Genomic DNA, 24,218 nt, shown 5'->3' on the forward strand with positions numbered 1-24,218 from the left:
CTTCTCATTGAATACCCCTCCCACTGCCAGCCCTTTATCCCAAAACAACAGGACATCCTTTTTTTGATGGCCAGTTAACTGTTCAAATCAATGGAGCAGATTTAAGTTTTTGTGCTTGATACATTCCCAAGACTGAACAGAATCGCCTCAAGTGACCAAAACGGTTTGACACAATGGGTAAGCTCATGTTTTTTTCACACATTCCAACACAGTTCTAAAGCTGCTTTTTACAACATTTCATTTATCTGGTATTTTTTAAAGGAGAACTGAAGGCAAATTTTTTAACATCAAAATTCTATTTCTCTAATTTTATTAAATATAGGAATGCATTTTTGATCGCTATTTTGTCGCTGCTATAGCAAGTTATGAATGTTTGAAATATGCTCTGTAATATAACAGTCCATATGTCAAAGCAACGGCCCTAAATGAGATTTGTTGAGACCTGTGCGAGACATCGTAGGACGGAAGTAAAACGTACAGTGGAAATCAAAGCGGCCAACATCTGCCAACGTTGTCAAAAGATGCACGCGCCCTCTTTCGAACGCTGACGTAATCAAGCCGGAAGTTTTGTTTGTTTTGATAGCAATCAGGAAAGTTTGAAAAAAAGTAGAAGTAATCGTCATTCAAACTCGTTTTTGTGCAATACTTCGTTTGGAAAACAGTTTTCAAAATGGAGGCACTGACACCTGGCTGACATTTCACATTTCGAAGTCTCGCACAAGTCTTGTGAAGATCGCGCGGATAAGCGACGCCTGCCGTGGACCAAACGAACTAAATTCAACACGGCTAAAAACCAAACAGGCCGATAAGTCTAATATTTAATTGCAATTAGTTGTCAATTCGTCACGATATAAGGTTACTAAAACCGAAAACGTAATTGAATAACACGTTAATTAAGAAATAAGGCAAGTTTAAAAATGACTTCAGTTCTCTTTTAAAAAGTACAATCAACGCATATATGCTACAGAGATATTATTGTAGCTGAACTTGTGCTGAATACAAAAAGTAATATGACTGAAAATACTGCTTAGATTTGTTGAAATTGACAAAATCAGTGCATGCCAAAATCATTAGAGTGCCAGAAAATACCCACAGGAGTTAATAAGTTTACTCAAAAACATTAGTGTGGGGCGGCACAGTGGTGTAGTGGTTAGCGCTGTCGCCTCACAGCAAGAAGGTCCGGGTTCGAGCCCCATGGCCGGCGAGAGCCTTTCTGTGCGGAGTTTGCACGTTCTCCCCGTGTCCACGTGGGTTTCCTCCGGGTGCTCCGGTTTCCCCCACAGTCCAAAGACATGCAGGTTAGGTTAACTGGTGACTCTAAATTGAGCGTAGGTGTGAATGTGAGTGTGAATGGTTGTCTGTGTCTATGTGTCAGCCCTGTGATGACCTGGCGACTTGTCCAGGGTGTACCCCGCCTTTCGCCCGTAGTCAGCTGGGATAGGCTCCAGCTTGCCTGCGACCCTGTAGAACAGGATAAAGCGGCTAGAGATAATGAGATGAGATGACATTAGTGTTTCTATAGTAACAACTTCATGTACATAAATATAACTGTAAATGGTTAAAAAAGTACAATGTGTCATTCACGTCTTTATCACCTGCAGCTATTTCCCACTTCTATGAGTTTGAGGACGTCCTCAGTGCAATGAACCTCTCGTTCCTGCAGTCCTACAACCTGCACCTGCTGCTTGCCGTCCTCCAGAACTCGCAGCTTCGCCTTTCTGTTCAGCAGGTCAAACACCTGCACACATGCGCGTGCGCACACACATTTCAAGACTCCTTCAAAGCCAGGTCAGGCTTAGGCCTTTATAAAATGTACCGAAATATGACTTTAGATGAATTAAGAGGTACGGTGCTATTTACCTTTCCACTGTAAATTTCAAAGAACGTGGCGTAAACTTGGAGGTCTAACTTCTTGTAGTTTGGCTTCTTTAGCATGAGAAAAACATCCCGTGCTGCAAAGGATTTAAGGTAAATTATTATTATCTCAAACGGCGAGTTACTACTCTCAGCCAAAGTTCTGATCTATACCTGCCAGTGCATAGATCCCTTTTGAGCAATCCTGATTTTTCCCAGAAAAGTCTCCACCCATCGTCTAGAACAGAGAGAAAAAGATTAAGATGTTTTAATGGACTTTGGAGGAAATCTCCAGTGAGACCACTTCCTCTGATATTATTAACACTAACACCTACATGAGTTTTACCGCTTCCTGTTTGTCCGTATGCAAAGCACGTAGCCATCCCCCTCTCGAATATGGTCTCGACGAGCGGCCGGGCGGTAAACCTGAAAGATCCAGAAAAGCTCCTTTAATAACTACACTTTGAGAATTTTCAGCTTTCCTCCACACAACACTTTTCGTGTCTGACCTGTAAACCATTTCGTTTGTGGCAGTATCATCGAAGGCGTAATCAAAGCGAAAGGTCTGGTTCTCGAGGTATCTCGTTAAGTCTACTTTTTGTTTGGGTTCATGGACCATGACGACATCTTTACTGGGGATGGTGATGACATCCAAGTCCTTCAAGCTCATCTCTGTGACAGATTTACAAATGTACCAGTGAATACAATTGGAACTCCCATTTAAAAAAAAAAAGTAGTTAACACAATACAGTTAACACTACATTAATCAGTGAGTTTTCAATATTTCAAATATTCTCTTTTTACCTTTTTTATTCAGTGGCCGTGCCCGGACACACACACATATCCTGTGCTCTTCAATCTGGAAAAATGGTCATTTAAAACACACAGTACATGATTATATGGTATAAAATTGGTATTTTGCAGTGCTCTATAATAAATAAAACCGTGAAAGCCTGACATTATTACCAGATCAGCAGTAGTCAGTGGCCTGTAGTCCAGACTGGCTCTGAAGTCCCGGATCATGCACATAATTTCATAATTAGGGGTTGATGCATCTATATCCTGTGTGGAAGATAAATGGATTTTAATGCCTCCTTTACACACTGCAGAATGAAACTGTTTATAAGAATTCAGTACAATGAATTCAATTTTTGTATGATCAAATGATCATTCAATCTGTGCTAATCTCAATTTTGTAGAATAACATTTTCAAACATTGATTTAAAAAAAAAAAGCTTGGCACATAGAGAACAAGTTATATACAGATAAACATAGCCAAAGAAGCAAAAAAAGCCAAGAAACAGTTATTCTTTTCAGGCTTGTAGTACTTGAGCCCGACTCGTGCCCTAACTTTAAGGACTCGTGACTTGACTTGGACTTGAACACCGATGACTCGGACTCATGCATTAACTGCATTCGGACTCATAAATTGGAGACAAGGACTTGGATTTTTTCCCTTCATTTTTTTGTAACATGCCGTAATAATTTGGCATAAGATATTTATATCTACATTAATTTTTATACTGGATGGCATGGTGGTGTAGTGGTTAGCGCTGTCGCCTCACAGCAAGAGGGTCTGGGTTCAAGCCCCGTGGCCGGTGAGGGCCTTTCTGTGTGGAGTTTGCATGTTCTCCCAGTGGGTTTCCTCCGGGTGCTTCGGTTTCCCCCACAGTCCAAAGACATGCAGGTTAGGTTAACTGGTGACTCTAAATTGACCGTAGGTGTGAATGGTTATCTGTGTCTATGTATCAGCCCTGTGATGACCTGGCGACTTGTCCAGGGTGTACCCCGCCTTTCGCCCGTAGTCAGCTGGGATAGGCTCCAGCTTGCCTGCAACCCTGTAGAACAGGATAAAGCGGCTAGAGATAATGAGATGAGATGAGAATTTTTATACTAATTTTGTGCAAGGTGAACGTGCATTAGTTTGTTCCTGAACAGGTGAACGTTAATGGCGCTAAAATGCCTAGAGAGAAGCCCCTAGGATTGTCCGCTTTGCTTATACAGACTTCTCGTGCAGTGGGAAAAAAAATGCACTGCTATGTAGAATGCTATGCATATGTAGAAGAACTATCGAGGAGACGACAGGGACAACCTCGAACTTCAGTTGTCATTTGGCGAGACTCCACCCAGAGAGGGAAGTGACACGCTATGTTCATTGCCCCGTTGATAGCGGGGCTTGCTAACTGATGAACTAGCTAGTGTTAACCCTCTCTCATGTTATTTGCCCTGTTGATAGTGGGCAGGGCTTGCTGAGCGATGAACAAACTTTTTATCTGTAGCCTGTTAACTAAAATGGGGCAGTCGAGCAGTAACGTTAGTCCAACACAGCAGCAGAGACGCTTTCACATAAAGGCAGCAACAGCCACCGTCAAATGGTGCAGTTGGAGTCTTGTTCTCAGACTCGACTTGAATTTTTCTTTAAATGACTCAGACTTGAACACTGGGGACTCAAGACTGGACTTGGACTTGGACTCTAGGTGTAGTGACTCAACTGCAACGCTGAATCTTAACATGAATCATTAGTTCAGCTGAGGAAACGTTCATCCGTTAAAACACATGACATGATTTATTATAATAATAATAATAATTTTATATAGCGTCTTTCTCAATACCCAAAGTCACTTTACGATAAGGAAAGGGAGGGAGAGGGGGGGGAAAAAAGCCCACCAAATAAAGGTCAGGATGTCATTCCAATGACGTAGCAGCCACAGTCTCACCAAAAGGCACACGAAAACAAGTCCCACACCGCCTGCACAGCTGCCGGGCAACACCACCTGGAACACCACGCCATGGATCCACAAAGCGAGCACAAAAACACTACCATGCAGAGTGCTGGTCAACCACGATGTTAAAATGAGCAACGAGCTCACTGCAGTCCATCATGAGGAGCACAGGCATCACCTACCACAAACCAAGGCCTGGAGGGAACCGACGCCCAAAACTGGGTCTGGAGCTACACCACAACCGGCACACAAACACTCAAAAAAAAAAAAACACACAAACAAGAAAAACAAGAGAAAATAAAATAAAAAGCTCCGATGAGAAGCGGCAGCCAGAATGCACACGATGTACACTCAACCAGAAACGGAAACAAAAAGTGTTCGATTTATGCCATGAAGTTTACAAATGAGATACAACTGCCTATTAAACTTCTATCTGAAATGCCTTTTCCATATGGTGATATTATAAAACAACTGCTATCAAAGTCATAATTTATGCCCATGTTGTCAGATTTTTAAAAATGTTCTTCCACCTGGCTGGCACTACAAAAGATTTTTTACTCTGTGGATTAATTAATATATACAGACATGCTATATGGCCAAAAGTATATAAGTGGACACCTGACCGTGACACCCATATATGGTTCTTCCCCAAATTGTTGCCACAAAGTTAGAAGCACTGAATCATCTAGAATGTCTTTGTATGCTGCAGCACTACGGTTTCCCTTAACTGGAACCTCTTCTTCTTCTTTCGGCTGCTCCCGTACGTTCAGGGTCGCCACAGTGGATCTGTTCCACATATCTGATTTGGCAGAGGTTTTACACTGGACGCCCTTCCTGACAAAACCCTCCTCAAGCTATTCGGGCTTGGGACTGGCACCAAGTATGCGCTGTCTTGTACAACCCCATTGGCTGGGCATTTTACCTAATCTCCGAGAAACCGGAGCACATGGAGGAAACCCACGCAGACACGGGGAGAACATGCAAACTCCACACAGAAAGGCCCCCGTCGGCCATGAGGCTCGAACCCTGAACCTTCTTGCTGTGAGGCGACAGTGCTAACCACTGCACCACCGTCCCACCCGTTTCCCTTCACTGGAACAAAAAGACCCAAATCTGTTCCAGCATGACAATACCTCTGTGCGCACAGTGAGCTCCATGAAGACATGTGGGCCTTTTCCACTACCCTTTTTCAGCTCACTTCAGCCCAACACGGCTCGCATTTCGACTACCTCAGAGCAGCACGACTGAGCTCACTTCAGCCTTACTCGGCACCCAAAACTCGCACGGTTTTGGAGTGGGGCTGAAGTGAGCCCAACCGAGCCGAGTGGGGCTAGGGGCGTGAGCAGACACTCCCCTGTGCACTGATTGGTGAGGAGGAGTGTCCTCACATGCCCACACACGCCCCGCGAGCACGCTGGGATCTGTAAACACCGTAAACCCGGAGGAAGAAGAATTACGACAAAGAAGATCAGAAAACTAGAAGATGGAAGACCAACCCAAGTGAGGAAAGGCCAGCCAGTTTATTGTTTACTATCCGGGTCATGAGACTACCGCTTAAAAGGTCACTGATGTCACTGTTTGTGCCGCCTAACATCATGTGACGTCCACCCACTTTCGCTAACTCCACCCAAATGTGTCCACCCACTTCCAGCCAACACGGTTCAGCACGGTTGTAGTCGAAATGCAACCCCAACAGCCCCACTCAGCTCGACTCAGCCCCGCACGGCTCAGCCTGACTCAGCCGCGTTGGTAGTGGAAAAGCCCTAATGGTTTGCCAAGGTTGGTACAGAAGACTTTGACTGGCCTGCACAGAGCACCGACCTCAACCCAAATGAGGTCAATACCTTTGAGACGAATTGAAACGCTGACTACGTGCCAGGCCTCCTCACCCAACATCTTCGTCTAACCTCAGGAATATTCTTGTGGCTGAATGAGCACAAACTGCCATAGCCACGCTCCAAAATTTACTGGAAAGCCTCCTCCGAATAGAACAGGGCAGAATAAATCTTAAACAGGATAAGATGAAATGGGTGTGGTCAGACGTCCACATACTTTTGGCCATGGGCGGGACACTGGGGATTCTACTTGCTCAGGCAATAAATGCATCATTTGTCTACCCCAGTATGGTTGTGAGCCTTCAAAGGACTTAGTGGTAAGTCTCGACAGGGGGACTTGTAGTGGTCTTGGGGATATTTCAGCACTCGTATAAGATCTCTCATCAGTTCAGAACCATGTTCAGGATTATTAACCCATCTCTGATGAGCTGTAACCCTGCACCTGTGCTCGCTTCTCCCGGAGCTCCTGCTGCTGCATGCGCCTCCTCTCCCTCTTCTCCTGCAGTTTCTCCACCTCCTTCACACAGTTTGACTTCCTGCGAGCTGAACACACACACATACACACACGCAAATTAAATATCATTTCAACCAAGAACAAAATCCAAAAACAGTAGGCAACACGGCATTTTAAAGCTGTGCTGTAGTCGTTCTTGCTTTGCTCATGGTACGTAATGAAACTGTACGTATGACATGCCGCAGTGAAAAGAAGTAATTATGTAATCATGATCCGACTGGCTGCTCACAAACAATGGTGACAAGATGTAACAGCTAAGCAGCGACTAGAGACCAATTCTAAATGCTGTGTTTGTTTTACATCTAAACAGTAGCTCTGTTCAAGCTTTGCGAAGCTCTTCATTCCACTGCGTTAAGTCTTTTGTGGAGATTATACAGTACACTCTACCACTTGAGAGATAAACTCCATTATAATTGAGAACTACTCAGTCTGTACTGTGCAATTTGCCTTTTTAAACACTTGGAAACGTTTTAGAAGTAAAACGGAAGACGGTGGGGAAAAGGAGCACACAGACTGAATGGTAAACTGCCTGCGAGGTTCGAAGATATGAGAAAGCATGTAATGTTCCATGCGAAGTTTTTTTTTTTTTGTATGTGGGTGTGTGTGCACACATTGTATTGATTTATACCATACAAAACTTTACTACTTTGAACTTGTGTGCATATTTGACATTAAAAATATCAATACTAGGTCTAAATCACACATCATTAAAAATAATAAATACATTTTGCTCAAGATCAGTGGTCATAGATCGCATCATGTGGCATTAATCACCACAGGCTGATTTAGTGCCACTGCAATCAAAAACACCCAAGGACAAAGTTTTGGCAAATGTCAGAATTTTTTTTTTTTACTAAAATCTTAGAGTGTGACCGCTGCTACAACGTTCGTCTAAAAGCCACCAATACGAGGACACCATAGGATGACTTGAAACATACTGGATAACTACAATATAGCATGCAGTAGTGGCAATGGGAAAACATCTTGCTCGGACATGAAGAAGTCATCCTGCTTGCTTCTAGCAGTTATGTTACGAAACATAAGGCTTCAGTTTAAATCTCTGCAGTAATTTTTACTCAGAAATTCCAAGATTAAGAAATCACAAATTTATGAAAATGAATAAAATAAATAAATTAATAAAAAAAAAAAAAAAAAAAAAAAAAAACACCCCTACTTCACTGCTTCCTGGCTGCAGTGCATTCTGGGAAATGCAGTTCAAAATCTCAGTGCTTTCTTCTTTTATATTGTGCAATCGAGGAGGAAATACTACATTTCCTCAGAATATTACCCCGTCTCAGCTCTTTTTATTTAACTACAATGGCCCTAATACATCACCACAGACTTGCAAATGAGGACTAGGAACTGCCTCAGCTAAGGGGAGACTAATTTATTATTTCTAAAATATCAGCCAAGATGTTTTAACAGGCTAGCTAGCATGTCTGAAGGTTCTCAGACATCGTAAACCCACAGTGTAAGAAGGAGAGGTACTGCAGGTCATTCATACCTACTGCTGTCAGACTGTATAACATCCACAACTTGTAACGTAGCACCAATAACCTGTTTGTCGTTTAATTTGCACTACTTCACCACTACTACCTCTGCCATCTCTCATCGATGCAATTATTATGTGCAATAATATAGGCCCCAAACTATTTTTATGCATACTTTATATATATACACACACACACACACACACACACACACACACACACACAGAGTCTACCTGTAATGTGCAATTTTCCCGAGCCTCTCAATAAGGCAATTTTTCTATACTTTTTCACGGTAGATAATGCAAATAGCCCTCTGTATTTAATCCTTCGTTTGTCTAATTTTTATTTCAGTTTTATTTGTTATCTGTTTGACATTTTCTTGCTACTGTAAACACATGAATTTCCCCGATGTGGGATGAATAAAGTGAATCTAATCTAAAGAAGATAACTGGACTTGCTTAAAATCGTTGAAAAGGTGGATTTCAAGCAAGTCCAGTTGCCTTCTTTAGCACCTACAGTTAACAGGCTAACGTTTTATGTAATTGAATAGGTACTAATGTGGGAAAAAAAGAGCCAATATGGTAGATTATCCCAGCATCAAGGTCCTTTGGATTCCTTTCTCAGAACCGCAATCAAGCGGTTTAAACCAACGTCCTTATTTTATGCAGACTGCTTTACTCTGATCATGCAGTGCTCTTCCTTTGCTGTTCTACTCAACATCGTGCTGTGCTGTGTTGCTGTACCATTCTGCTGCAGTGTCTGGTGCTGGATAGGAGGAGGAGCTGGAGCACTAGGAGCTTGTTCTATCTGCTGGCTGGGCCGTGCTCTCGTCGTACCCATGGCTAGCAAGACAAACATGAGGATGTTATCCGCATAGGGAGCCAAACAGGAGCCCATGTACTCATTTACACCAAGCATTATTACAATCTTTCTATTTCTCCTGACTGCTAGAGGTAGCTAACTAATTTAAAAAAAAAGGATCAGTTTACTCTTAATCCAAGGTTTATCCTACTGTTCACTTGCATCATTCTTTGCAATACTGTTTTAATGTACATGCATAAAAAGTTTTTTTTTTGCTGCTGTACCAATGGAGTTTATTCACAAACAAGTCAAAAGAACTGTTTGGTCTGAAAGCGCCTTATATAACTGGGTCTTTTCTACTGGAATAACTGAATGCCTTGCATGATTTTTTTTTTTTTTGGGGGGGGGGGGATCTTCTAATCTATGTTAATGAACGGGTGTCTAAACTAATGATCACTACTATTCACGAAAGACCATCTGCTGGCTTTCAGAGATAATGTTGCAAAACCACTGCAACACACTATTTCTTTTTAGAAAAGATGACGCTAAGCACAGCCAATTTGTTCCTGCTTTATAGCCGACATAGTTAACAATTTGGGATTAAAATGCGACCTTAATTTTTCTAGAGTTTAATAAAACCTACCATGGCTGCTTTGATTCTCTGTTCTAGAGAAGCTTACCTCGGTTATCCCTCGCGGGCGTTTCATTTTTAGGTGGTGCAACCGTGCGGCGATTCTACAGAAAAAGGCAAAGGGTTAGGAAGCAAATTCAGAATCAGATCAATCAATCAAATCAGACAATCAGTCATCGCTCATGCTCCAGTAAAATACGTGTGTGGGGGGTGGTGTCAAAAATACCTCTATATGCATCGTCAAATTCTGATTGGTCAGAAGATTAATCCTCTTTAATAGTATGGCTCAGACATTAGGCAAATCGCAGCTTTATATCAATACTCTATAGCTATAACCACAAAACAGTTCCCTCACCAGCTTGCCACATTACCAAGAAACTACAAAACACTAATTCTTCCATTCTGTAAAAATACCCTTCAGGACGTCAGAATCGGAATCAGAATCAAATTTATTGCCAAGTACGTTCTCACATACAAGAATCTGCTTTAGTAGTTGGTGCTTGAACAGTTAAGATAGAAGAATTGAGCAAAGACAAAATGTAGCTATATACATAGAATAAGAAATAGAAGAATCTGAAATATACACATTTGAATAGTGGACATATTTAAGGGGTATGTACATGAATTATTGGAGTCCAAGCTGTACAGTACAGTATGACCCAGAATGTGCAAAAATAGGTCACATGATGATGAAGAAGAGACACAAGAGTGTATGACAGGAAGAGAATGTGTGTAATGGGGCAAGTCAATAACCAAGCTGTACAGTGTGAGCTGGAATGTGCAATAAAGGTTCACAGACTGGAGATGTATGACATGGCCTTGAAATGTGCAGTTCAGAGACAAAGTGCATTAATGTCACAGATTGGAAGTGTGAGGGTCTCTGAGCTTATTGATGAGGCAGCTGCACTGGAGAAAAAGCTGGCCTTACGGTATGAGAGTTTGGTTCTAATGGACCGCAACCTCCAACCAGAGGGGAATGGTTCGAAAAGTTCACGTCCGGGGTGAGAGGGGTCAACCACAATCTTTTCTGCTCTCCTCAGGGTCCTGGACTCATACAGGTCCTGAAGAGACGGAAGGTTGCAGCCAGTCGTCTCCTCAGCAGAGTGAATGATGCACTGCAGTCTGCCCATGTAACAGCAGCGCACCAGACAGTGATGGTGGTGTAAAAGTGCACCATCATTGTCTTTGGCAGATCAAACTTCACCTGCCACAGGAAGTGCATCCTCTGGTGTGCTTTCTTGGTGAGAAAGCAGGTACATCTCTGCTACTTAAGGTCCTGGGTGATTATAGTGTCCGGGAAGTGGAAATACTCCAGATAGGTTACTGGGGAGTCAAACAGGGTGATGGGGGAGGGTGTGGTAGAGCTCCTCCTGAAGTCTACAATCATCTCCACTGTCTTTAGAGCATTGAGCTCAAAGTTGTTCCGCCTGCACCAGGAGACCAGATAGTCAATCTCCTACCTGTAGGCAGACTCCTCCTCATCAGAGAGGAGTCCAATGAGGGTGGTGTCGTCTGCGAATTTTATGAGCTTGACAGACTGATGACTTGAGGTGCAGCTGTTGGTGTACAGGGAAAAGAGTCAAGGAGAAAGGATGCAGCCTTGGGGGGGGGGGGGGGTCCGGTGCTGATGATGCGGGAGTCAGAGACACGTTTCCCCAGCGTCACGTGCTGCTTCCTGTCAGATAGGAAGTCAGTGATCTACTTGCAGGTGGAGTCAGGTAAGTTCAGCTGGGACAGCTTGTCCTGCAGAAAAGCAATGATGATGGTGTTGAAGGCAGAACTGAAATCCACAAACAGGATCTTAGCATAGGTTCCTGGGGAGTTCAGGTGCTGGAGGATGAAGTGAAGAGCCATGCTGACAGCATCGTCTGCAGATCTGTTGGGTCTGTAGGCGAACTGCATGGGGCCCAGGAGCGGGTCAGTGATGGCTTTGAGATAGTAAAGGAGAAGGCACTCGAAAGATTTCATGACCGCAGAAATCAGGGCGATGGGTCTGTAGTCATTTAATCCTGTGATCCTTAGCTTTTTGGGGACCGGGATAATGGTGGAGGCCTTGAAGTAGGCTGGCACATGGCATGTCTCCAGTGAGGTGTTGATGTCTGTGAACACTGGAGACAGCTGATCAGCACAGTGCTTCAGGGTAAATGGTGAGACAGAGTCGGGACCTTCTGCTTTGTGGGGGTTCAGCTTCTTAAAGGTCATAGGCAACGGTTGGAGGTGAAACGTAGAATATCAAAATTTATTGTCTAGAAGAACAACCCAAAAAGCAAATTCAATTTTCCTGGTGTCTAATTTGCACCCTAAACTTGAATAAAACGGTTAAAATATACTGTTTTGCCCAATTTCCGAAGGTTTGTTTACATCTCACTTATGTGCACTTTCATCGCCAGGGGACCGTCGTCATGACATCATTTAAGCCAAACAGACTGGGAGCAGCTCTGTGTTTACTTGCGAACCGAGCACACGTGTACGGACTTTTGTCGTGAGAGGTTGTGTAAAATGTCTGAAAGTGACAGCAATTTTGAAGTAGGAACTCTCCAAATTGAATATCGAGAGGTGAAACCGTATATGTACGAACCCATGGCTGTTGCGAAACAATCGGTGAATGTGGCTCACTGGTTTGACCGTGCGGCCTCGGAATCGGACAGCGACTCGGCCGACTCTGATTGCGGTGACCCCGGACCTCAACAAGACTCGCGCCCAAACGATTTATCCTGGTAGCTATGATAAATTCCTACTTTCGGTGTAATACTAAATAAGAGCCCTTTTGAAGAATAATTAAACCGCCCTCCCTAGTGGATATAGGGAACGATTACTGGACAGTGTGCCGGTAGGCCACATTAGCCTGCCATCCGCAGCATTATACTATAACCTACTCTAAGCAAGGAAATATCCCTTTGTCTCATTTCCACAATGATTGTACAGGATCCCTCAGGATTCTTGACTTGTCAATTGCAAGCAAAATTGTTTACCTCCAATCTTTTCCTTTTTGCTTGAGCGTTGCTGCTCCATTTCTTCTTTGACTGCTTGATTTTGTTTCACGCGCACAATCCACTCTCTCCGCCTCTTCTCCTCTTCCGGAAAAAAACAATCCTCTGGCTTCACACACACAATCCACTCTCTCCACCTCTTCTCCTCTTTTGGAAAAAGCCAACCCACTCACTCCGCCTCTTCTCCTTTTTCGTAAAAAGCCAACCCACTCGCTCCGCCTTTTCTCCTTTTTTGGAAAAAGCCAATCCTCTCGCTCCGCCTCTTCTCCTTTTTTGGAAAAAGCCAATCCTCTCGCTCCGCCTTTTCTCCTTTTTTGGAAAAAGCCAACCCACTCGCTCCGCCTTTTCTCCTTTTTTGGAAAAAGCCAATCCTCTCGCTCCGCCTCTTCTCCTTTTTTGGAAAAAGCCAATCCTCTCGCTCCGCCTTTTCTCCTTTTTTGGAAAAAGCCAACCCACTCGCTCCGCCTTTTCTCCTTTTTTGGAAAAAGCCAATCCTCTCGCTCCGCCTCTTCTCCTCTTCCAGAAAAAGCCAATCCTCTCGCTCCGCCTCTTCTCCTCTTCCAGAAAAAGCCAATCCTCTCGCTCCGCCTCTTCTCCTCTTCCAGAAAAAGCCAATCCTCTCGCTCCGCCTCTTCTCCTCTTCCAGAAAAAGCCAATCCTCTCGCTCCGCCTCTTCTCCTCTTCCAGAAAAAGCCAATCCTCTCGCTCCGCCTCTTCTCCTCTTCCAGAAAAAGCCAATCCTCTCGCTCCGCCTCTTCTCCTCTTCCAGAAAAAGCCAATCCTCTCGCTCCGCCTCTTCTCCTCTTCTGGAAATAGCCAATCCCCTCGCTCCGCCTTTTCTCCTCTTCCGGAAAAAGCCAATCCACTTTCTCTGCCTCTTCTCCTCTCTCGGAAAAAGGTAAAAACTTCTTCCTGAATGGTTTTTCTTTGGAAATTCCTGAACGCATATCTGCACTCAAGCCGAATGGCAATGTAAGTAAACGGAAGTGGACTCAACTCAAGTGGTTTATTTGTCTTAAATGATGTCACGCGCAGAGTGGTCACGAAAATAGCCGAACAGAAATTCGCCACGATTCGCGCTAACTTATTTTAATTATTACTAACAATACTTCTTGGGACCGGAAGAAAATTGCAGAGGGTTTTTTAACATATAAAGTTTCAAATGTGCATAAAATTAAAACCGTTGCCTATGAGCTTTAAAGAGCTTGTTAATGTCCCTCTCCAGAATTGAGAGAGTTGAGGCTGTGGTGGAGGGTGGATGGGCCTCCGAGGTGTAAAGTTGTAGAGGCCGCGGCAGCTGTAGGGGTGCAGGAGGTGGTGGGCTGGAGCTGGAGTCACAGGGGATGTTATCAGGACCGTCCCACTGCCTTTAAAAGTGACATTCAGTTGGTTGGCCAGGCGCAAGTTGTTAACAGAGTGGGGGGCTGATAGTTTGTAGTTACTGATCTGTCTGAGCCCTTTCCAGACAGACATAGAGTCGCCGACTGAGAACTGGTGTTGGAGTTTCTCAAAGTACAGATGTTTAGCTTCTCCCATTGCTTTGCTAAACCTGTTCCTGGACTCTTTAAACCCGTTCCTTGTACTGTTTGTACAGTCCAAGCACGCCTGAAGGTTCTCCGCAGCCTCACTGCACCATGTCTTAGATGCTCTCACTACAGGTTTCCTCAGCTTTAATTTCTGCCTGTATGCAGGAATCAGGTGGACCATGACGTGGTTGGAGTGGTCCAGTGCAGCATGCGGGACAGCGTGATGGGCATTATTGACCATGGTGTAGCAGTGATCCAAAATATTCTCCTCTCTGGTTGGGCATTTAATAAACTGTTTGTATTTTGGTAGTTTATGGCTGAGATTGCCTTTGTTAAAAGTCACCGAGGACAATAACTAGGGAGTCCGGGTTAGTCTGCTCCACACCCAGTATCTGATTGGCCAAACACCAACCAGAATGGATGAAGTGAACTCATGCAGGGAGTAAAAGGGCTTACAATTAATGATAAATGATTTCAGGTTGGGAGAACAGTGTTTCAGGATCACTGACATCACTGCACCAGCAGCTGTTTACATAAAAACATGCTGCCATTATTAAAAAAAGAAGGCGAGTACCCTTCCCGGGACAGACGGACGGACATCGCCACGACATAATCCTCCTTTGGGCCTTTCGGCCAGCGGGGGATAAAAATTGTGAAAGGAGTTGATTTCAGAAAGCAAACACACCTTAATGAAATTGTCAAAGTACAAGTTTGTTAATAATCAGGGCATAACTCTGGTAAAATTTGCCCAAATTAAATGATATTTCAATATGCGTGTAACTGTCATATAACCAGGGCTTTGAACCAAATTTTTTTTCCAATTGGTTCGTTCCGAACAGAAACGGAATTTTAACGTTTCCGGTTTTGGGTTCCACCATTAAATAGACGTTCCCGAACCGGTTAGAACAAAAAAAATTTCGTTCCCGGAACGGTTAATTACGTTCCCTGTCAGCTGTTTAACAAATGGCTATAAAATTATGTCTCTGTCTCATCCAGCTTAAGCCAAATGTAGGCTAATTCTATTACAACCTTCATTAAATAAGACAAGAAATAATTCAAAACAATTATTATTTCAAATATTGGCGATTTGGATTCTCAGTATGTCTTCCCATCTATACAAACAGAAAAAGTGCCAAAAATGAAAGATAATTCGTTTAGTGTGTTACCAAAGGCGAGTCAGGCCCTATGCATTGATAGGCTAACAGAGGTTAACGTCATTTAATGTTCACGAGCCTCTCATTAACGTGGACAAATATATTGATATCGTGTTTGAAATTGACGTTTTTGAATAACGATAGACTGCAATATTTGCCTCTTATTTAAGATGTGGAGACGTGATAGTAGTCCACCCTCCCGCTCTCTCCATTCAGTCAGCGAACGTCACACAGGAAGTGAACCCCAGCGGGTCATAGAAACTTGCACAGGAGAAGAATGACTTTTTTATTTGTAGGCTACGGAAACTTTGAGGAACGAAATAAAAACCGGTATTAACCGGTTACCATTATTTTTAATAAGCGTTTCTGTTCTGGAACATAAAAAATAATAAAGTTTCTGGTTTCGTTTCTGTTCCATGTGAAATAGAAAAAGTTCCCGGTTTTCGTTTTCGTTCCTTGAACCGGTTCAAAGCCCTGCATATAACAAAGCCTTTTGCCAAGTTTGGTGAAATTCCTCCACAAATTGCGAGAGGAGTTGATTTCAGAAGAACGTACACCCTCATGAAATTGTCAAAGTACAAAGTTATTTAATCAAGGGTCAAAACTCTGGGAAATTTTTCACAAACGAAATTAAATCGCAACGTGTGTATTACCGTTATATAACAAGGCCTTTTGCCAAGCTTCGAGAAATTTGGCCAAAACTTGAGAGAGGAGTTGATGTCAGAAGGCGAGCACACCTTCATGAAATTGTCAAAGTACAAGGTTGTTAATCAAGGGCCACAACTCTGGTAAAATGTGACTGAATTGAACAAAACAATAATAAGTGAACTACCGACATATAACAATTCCTTCTGCCAAATTTCGTGAAATTCCTCCAAAATACGTGAGAGGAGTTGATTTCAGAAGGCAAGCACACTCTCATGAAATTGTCAAAATATAATTTTGTTAATCAAGGGCTGAAACTCTGGTAAAACGTGACAGAATTGAACAAAATTATAATGTGTAGTACCGACATATAACAATGCCTCTTGTCAAGTGCTGTGAAATTGCTCCAAAAACTGTGAGAGGAGTTGATTTCAGAAGGTGAGCACCCTTCCCGGGACGGATGGCACCACGACATAATCCCCCTTCGGGCCTTTTGGCCAGTGGGTGATTAGGGGGAGTAGAACAGTAACTCTACTTCACATTGGTGCCACAACACACAACTCCATAATTCATTATTTTTATATAACTGCATGATCTTGTCATGCTGTTAATCAGTACTTTAAAGAAAATATTATTCAAATTTCTGTTCATAACGATGGACACGTCTTAAGAAGTGCACAAGCTGGGAACACACCTTATTTGTGGGGATCTTGTTAACTTTAATAGAACTTGACACCGGAGGAGGCGGAGTCTCTGGACTTTGTGCGATCTCTTCATCGGGCGCAAGGTCTGGATTTAGTGAAAAGATGCTCTCCAGGTCGATCTGTTTAGGCAAATATGTTAATCAATTAGTTAAATGCCAGCCACATTCTGAACAATTATATTGCAGCTCCACAGCAACTGCCTTTGTTATATATATCTGGCTTCTTCCTATAAGACGAGAAATTGACATCAAGCTGCTTTGGAATAAACCTCTCTCTAACCCAACAGATCCAAACTACATCTGTGAGAAGACTATTTGGGGGGGGTTTTAAATCTTCATTTGTGACTTTTATGATCCGAGACATTGCCTGCAACAGCCATCCTTATCTCAGACTCTTACAATAAACACTCATGCGCTGTATAAAAACACCGGCTGTACCTCTTTGCCTTTTGTGTCTCCGTTTTCAATCCATTCCACAGTGACGCTTTCGTTGTCTTCATTGAGCGACGTGACCATGGCCTGGTGTATTCGTCCTGCAATGAGAATAGGCGTCGCATCTTTTAAATCATTCTTCATGGATCGTTTGACTTAATTAATCGATAAATTCTACACACAGCCATATGTAATATTTATTAATGACTAGATATTTAATAATCAATCAGTATTGCCTTAAACTATTTTTAACCGTTTTGTCCACAGTAACAATTAGTGGATTTGAACTTTAGCTAACATATTGTAGATGACTTTTTTTTTGTCTAGTAACTTATTTCTGTTTCAGTCATAGGCCTTACATAATTAAGTTATTATTTATGTTTTGTCATTCTGTATGCAATTTGTTTTTCAGTCTAGCAGGCAAGCTGTTCATTGCTGATAAACGACTATCTGTGCATAATTAGTTAGGCTTACACTTGTGTTATTAGTACGCACTAAAAATGGCGTAAAGTCAAAAGACGGATATATCATGAATCACTATTATTTAAAAAAAAAAAACGATCTGCCAAAATTTCAGAAGCATGACAGGCATACTTAACGCTTTAATATCTGGGGAAATACAGGCAAATAAAATATTCCTGAACAGAAATCTACAGGCAAACTCTAATCCAAAATCCTTTACAATGTACTATGCAGTATGCGCTTAAAACCATACTGTTTCAGAAAGAATAATAATAAATGACAAAACACTGTAGTGGAATTAGGGTAAACTGTGAAACAGGCCTACTGTACATTTACAATAAACGTGTTGAGGAGTACAGTAATTTAACCAACGGGAATATTGCTTTCTCAAATTAAAAAATATTTCAAGCAAATGGAAAAATATTTTTGGGACATTATCAAGTGTAATGGAGAATATCTGTGGTATAACTAACGGCAACATAAGCAAGAAGGAACTTCAGTCAGATTTTATTGTAAAATGTGGAAAGGTTCGTGGACAGTGTGTGATCAACAGCATGAACATGTCAGGTCTGTCCCTCAAGCGTGGTGAGACATAGTGTGACGTGATGAGACGTGGCATTCTACTACAACTCCAGATCAGAATAAATTGGAACAGTGAGGAAAAAGCAAATACAAAAAAAGAAAAGAAAGCAGTGGTTTCTAAATTTACTTTGACTTGTATTTCATTGCAGACAGTCTGAACCCAAAATACTTCATGGTCTGTCTGGTCAACTTCATTTCTTTTGTTAATTTACATCCATTCCTGTGTTTCAGGTCTGCAACACATTCCATAAAAAGTTGAGATGGGGCAGTTTAGGGCTGTGAACAAGAAACAAATTAAATAATGATGTGATTTGAAACATGCGATGTCAACAAGTAACTGTAGTCATGATTTGGTACAAAATCAGTGACCAGGGAAGACCTAGTCTTTACAGAGCAAAGACGGGCTGAGGATCTCCAGTTTGTCAATAAATGCATGAGAATATTTTTAAACATTTTAATAACCATGTTCCTCAAAGAAAGAAACCACGGGATTTGGACAGTTCACCATGTCTGGTGCATAACATCAGTAAACAATTCAAGGAATCTGAAAGAATTTCGGTGTGTAAAGGGCAAGGGCGCAAACCTAATCTGAACACCACCCGTGATCTCCGAACCCTCAGACGGCACCGCATCAAGAACCGTCATTCATCTATAGCTGATGTAACCACATGGGCTCGGGATTATTTTGGCAAACCTTTCTCAAGCTACAATACAGAGTTACATCCACAAATGCCAATTAAATCTTTATTGTGCAAAAGGAAGCCTGATGTTAACTGTGTCCAGAAGCACCGTCGACTTCTCTGGGCTCAGAGGCATCTGGGATTTTCCCACAATTTTTTTTTTAAATATTAAATGAATTTTTAATTACAGAATAAATGGTATTTTTATTTTCCTATTCTTTATCACCTTAAAGATTCCTTTCACTAATTGTTTTAAAAACCCTTTGGTTTCGTTTTCTTAATAACCAACAACATTTACACACATTTGTAAAGGTTGGAGTAAAATACTGCATAATAGCCTATTAATTAAAATATTCCTTTTATTAAAAATGAAAACGTTAATAACAAAAAGGGCTTTTCACAATAAACTTTTAAGAACATTAGCTCATGTTTTAAGTTGTTAAAATTCTGTAAAGCCGCTTTGCGACAATGTTTATTGTTAAAAGCGCTATACAAATAAACTTGACTTGACTTTCTACTACCTCCCTTTGCTTCTCCTTTCTTGAACTTTCATCAGTCTGCAAAAAGAAAGCTCCAACTTCTTGCTGAATCTATCTGTACAGTCAATCACACAACAGCTCTTTCCCATTTTAAATCTTTGTGTTTTCACAGCAGTAGAGCTGTATTACTTCCACCGAGAGTGAAGCCACACATATTCCTGCTATTGTATGCGGTCTAAACAATGCAATTACCACTAGGAAAAACTAAGATTATACATCCTGATAACTATGTTTCATTTTTTTTCACTGATTCAAATCGTCAAACTTGTATTGCGATTTATCATTGCACGACACATCACCATTCAATATATCAAGTTTGTGTAGTCTGATCCTGGCATTACTTGCAAGGACCTTCCACTGACGATTATTAATGCAGATAATTACTTGCTATGCCTAGATCTAAATTTAACCCTAACCTTAATCTTTTAGTTTTTGAAATAACATTTAGAGGGCTTTAAATGATTTTCCTCATTGGGACCTGCCAAAAGTCCCCACAAGGTAAAACTGTCAGATATTCCTATCATTGTGGGAGACATTTGGTCCCCCAAAAAATATTTTTTTTAAAAATGAATGAACACACAATGTAATAAACCTAGAGTCTAGAGCCCAGTCCTGTAAACTGTTCATGTTTTTCTGGACAGAGATGATAGTCACACACATCTTGTGCTAACGTGCTAGCTATTTAATGTGATCACTGGTCCTGGAGACATGCCATTTGCCAGCCTGCTTCAAGGCCCCCACCATTATCTCTGTCCCCAAAAAGCCAAGGATCACAGGATGAACTGACTACAGACCCGTTGCCCTGACTTTAGTCCTTCAAGAGCCTTGAGCTTTACCACCTCAAAACCATCACTTACCCGCTCCTGGACCCCATGGAGTTCGCCTACAGACCCAACAGATCTGCAGATGATGCTGTCAGCATGGCTCTTCATTTCATCCTCCAGCACCTGGACTCCCCAGGAACCTACGCTAGGATCCTGATTGTGGATTTCAGTTCCACCTTCATTCAACACTATCATCTCAGCTCTTCTGCAGGACAAGCTCTCCCAGCTAAATGTGCTGGACTCTACCTGCAGATGGATCACTGACTTCCTGTCTGACAGGAAGCTGGGGAAACACATCTCTGACTCCCAAACCATCAGCACAGGATCCCCCCCCAAGGCTGCATCCTTTCTCCTTGACTTTTCTCCCTGTACACCAACAGCTGCACCTCAAGTCATCAGTCTATCAAGCTCATAAAGTTTGCAGACGACACCACCCTCATTGGACTCCTCTCTGATGATGATGAGTCTGCCTACAGGTGGGAGACTGATCACCTGGTGTCCTGGTGCAGGCAGAACAACTTGGAGCTCAATGCTCTAAAGACAGTGGAGATGACTGTAGACTTCAGGAGAAGCTCTGCCAATCACCCTGTTTGACTCCCCAGTAACCTCTGTGGAGTATTTCCGCTTTCTGGGCACTATAATCACTCAGGACCTCAAGTGGGAGACGAATACGTGCTCTCTCACCAAGAAAGCATAGCAGAGGATGTACTTCCTGCAGCAGGTGAAGTTGTTCAACCTGCCAAAAACAACCGCCATCAATGAGTCCATCTTCACTTCCTGCGTCACCGTCTGGTACGCTGCTGCCACTGCCAGGAACGAGGGCAGACTGCAGCGCATAATTCGCTCTGTTGAGAGGGCGATTAGCTGCAACCTTCCGTCTCTTCAGGACCTGTAGGAGTCCAGGACCCTGAGGAGAGCAGAAAGGATTGCGGCTGACCCCTCTTACAAACTTTTTGAAAATCACTCCCCTCTGGTAGGAGGTTGCGGTCCATTAGAACCATTAGCTTTTTCCCCACTGCAGCTGCCTCATCAATAAGCTCAGAGACCCTCACTGACTCCAACCTCACACTTCCGATCTGTGACATTACTGCACTTCCTCTCTAAACTGTGATTTTGCACATTTCATGGTCATGTCATGCATCTTCATTCTGTGAACTTTTATTGCACATTCCAGCTCACATTGTACAGCTTGGCTATTTATTTAACCCATTGCACATATTCTCTTCTTCTTGCACATTCATGTCATGACTTGTTTATTTTACACTTTACAGTACTGCTGGAACTAGGGTTAACCCTCACCCCAACCCTAGATTTCTGAATACACGGTACGGTAAACTGTAAAATATCTTCAGCATCTTCATCCTGTGACCTGTTTTTGCACATTCTGGGTCACACTGTACAGCCTGGACTTCAGAACACCTTATGCACATACCCCAATATGACCACTTTTCAAATTTTTATATTTGATTCTTCTTATTTTTATTCTATTTATAAAACTACTTTTTTAACCTATTTTTAAATTCTTTTATCTTCGCTGTTCAAGTACCAACCACGAAATTCCTTGTATGTGAGAAAAGACTTGGTACTAAACCTGATTCTGATTCTGATTCTAGTGTTAAAACCTGTAAACCTGCACCAGTATTCTAGTGTTAGTAATGTTATTAACTGATGCTACTGTTCCTGTATCTAGTGTTAGTTTATTCAAGGGTGGACACTGTAAACAGACAAAATGTCAACATTTCTCCACAACAATCATGTCATTATCATTATTCTTCGTTTGCAACCACGTGACCAAAAACTGCTTGCATCACTGACTGTCGCCATATGTTGGAGGACATACAAACAAACAATAAGGCGTCTGTAAACAGCGCTCCAAGCGATAACATAACTTATTCGACTTACTTTAACTCGCTGGATGGCCTTTCCAAGAAAAGCTACCAAGCCTACAAATCAACAGAGGCTTATAATTTTTACGTCTCCGGCCGGGTGAACACGTTGCAACTGAAACACACACTGTATAACATATTTGGTTATAAAAGAGCACTCACCGAGTGAGGAGGCTGCAGTATTTGAGGTAGTGGACTGACATGAATCTTGTTCAATTGACTCTGTGATCGTTTGGGAAGATTCTTCGATAATTTTGCATTTCTTTCTGCGCTCTGTAAGCCTAGCAATTCGAGCTACCTCTTTAGTACCATCTTTGATTTTGTTGTGGCCCATATTTTGTGTTGGAGCCCAGTCTGGATCTGTAAAATTGTAGAGATCAGCTGGTTTCCCTAATGGACAGAAAAAGCAAAATAAAAGCAGCGTCATCAAAAATTATACACAGGTCTTTTTAAAATGAAATAATCGTGGAAGCCTTTGCGGGTCGGATCACGGACTCTGCGATCACGACTTTCTGCACAAACCAGACTACTGAACGATCCAATATTTCCTTACATATTGCGATCTTTCCTTAATCACTAGTTCGTAGAACTTACTGTTGATAAAATGTTCACTGCAGACTCTTGTGGTTTTTGCTTTCTCATCGCTTAGATCAGCCCGGTTTATGTTGGACAGCCATTGACGTCTACGCTCCATGGACAACTCTCTTGTATTTTCTCCTTGCTTATTGATAATTTCTGGAATTCTAAAGAACTTATAAATCCCCTTGTCTCGAATAGAGTTGTGCCTGCATCCAGTTACAGCACAAAGAGTCGGCATGGCAAAGAAACAAAAGGAATTCTTAAACGTGACAACCTCTCGAGTTTCTATAGTAAATGGGCGTCACGTGGGTTTGTGTATATCCTCCAACATGGCCGACTTCCGGGGTCACAGCCTCATGCATAATTAGCAATGACGTCACGTGCAAACGTAGAATAAGAGCCATTTGTTGCTCTTCTCTGGCAGTGCGCGTGCGTGTGTGTGCACGCGCCTGGGCGTTTTCAGCCACCACACAAACCAGTCTGAATAAGCTACAGGACAGCAGGAAAACCCAGTACAACCTGCACACTGTCACCAACATAAGCGTTATTTTATCCTTCATATCATAAAGCTACTAGTTATTAGCACTCTCATCATTTTTAGCCGGTCTTAGCCACCACGCTAGCTTGCTGCATGCTAACCCGGGCAGTGCACTGTGTGTTACTCGGCAACAAAGATGATGGAGCTCACCTACCGGGACTGCATCTTCATTCAGCCCGGGGAATTAAACCAGGGCGTGACTTACCGTCGCTCCTTTTGATTTCCACATAGATGCCGATGAGAATCTTTCCAAATATAGCCGCCATGCTGCACGTGTTAAAGAAATGTAGTGCCTTTATTGAAAGGCGACGAAGTAGTTCAGTGCAGTAGAAACCGTCAGGGAGCGGCAGCACCGCGCATGCGCAAACCACCAGCTCCTTCCAGACTAGCGCGCAGCTGAGTGACAAAAACTCAAGTGACATATCATGGGCGGATTATTTCTGTTTTATGGAATTCTAATTTCTAGTTTCTCATAATTATTATAACTTACTCTCATAATAAAGGCTCAGTATATCATATTTATGACTTGCTCTCTCATAATTGCCTGACTACCTCGTACTATCTCATAATCATGACTTACTATTTCATAATTATGGGCTAGTATATCAATTATGAGTTAGTATTTCATAATTGCCTTACTATCTCATACTAATGACTCTCAATTATGACTTAGCATCTCTTACTATCTCATAATAATGACTTAGGATCTCGTTATTGTCTTACTTTCTTAAACTAATGACTATCTCATAAGTATGACTTACTATCTCATTATTGTCTTACTTTCTCATAATTATGACTTACTCTCTCATAATAATGACTTAGTATCTCAT

General features: G+C 42.2%; 1 protein-coding gene across 7 annotated transcripts in view; it reads right to left on the reverse strand.

Annotated features, from left to right (window-relative positions):
* LOC132873316 (kinesin-like protein KIF2A) overlaps positions 1-23,730 on the reverse strand; it is a 41,901-nt gene extending 18,171 nt beyond the window's left edge. For 3 of the 7 annotated variants that reach the window (XM_060908725.1, XM_060908724.1, XM_060908723.1), the window contains exons 1-14: positions 23,594-23,730; positions 22,434-22,661; positions 17,305-17,399; positions 16,858-16,986; positions 9,898-9,952; positions 9,160-9,258; positions 6,855-6,955; positions 2,821-2,916; positions 2,659-2,713; positions 2,364-2,526; positions 2,190-2,280; positions 2,029-2,092; positions 1,861-1,952; positions 1,596-1,738 (exon numbers count right to left, since the gene is read on the reverse strand). In XM_060908725.1, the coding sequence (XP_060764708.1) occupies positions 1,596-1,738; positions 1,861-1,952; positions 2,029-2,092; positions 2,190-2,280; positions 2,364-2,526; positions 2,659-2,713; positions 2,821-2,916; positions 6,855-6,955; positions 9,160-9,258; positions 9,898-9,952; positions 16,858-16,986; positions 17,305-17,399; positions 22,434-22,661; positions 23,594-23,654 (1,472 nt within the window). In that variant the 5' untranslated portion in view covers positions 23,655-23,730. Of the gene's footprint in view, positions 1-1,595; positions 1,739-1,860; positions 1,953-2,028; positions 2,093-2,189; positions 2,281-2,363; positions 2,527-2,658; positions 2,714-2,820; positions 2,917-6,854; positions 6,956-9,159; positions 9,259-9,897; positions 9,953-16,857; positions 16,987-17,304; positions 17,400-18,469; positions 18,619-22,433; positions 22,662-23,593 lie in introns of those variants that run through there. The other 4 variants (XM_060908729.1, XM_060908727.1, XM_060908726.1 and 1 more) reach the window with 2 other exon arrangements.
* Positions 23,731-24,218: the final 488 nt, after the last annotated feature.

This window comes from Neoarius graeffei, chromosome 25 (assembly GCF_027579695.1).
Source record: "Neoarius graeffei isolate fNeoGra1 chromosome 25, fNeoGra1.pri, whole genome shotgun sequence".
In the NCBI taxonomy this organism is placed as follows: domain Eukaryota; kingdom Metazoa; phylum Chordata; class Actinopteri; order Siluriformes; family Ariidae; genus Neoarius; species Neoarius graeffei.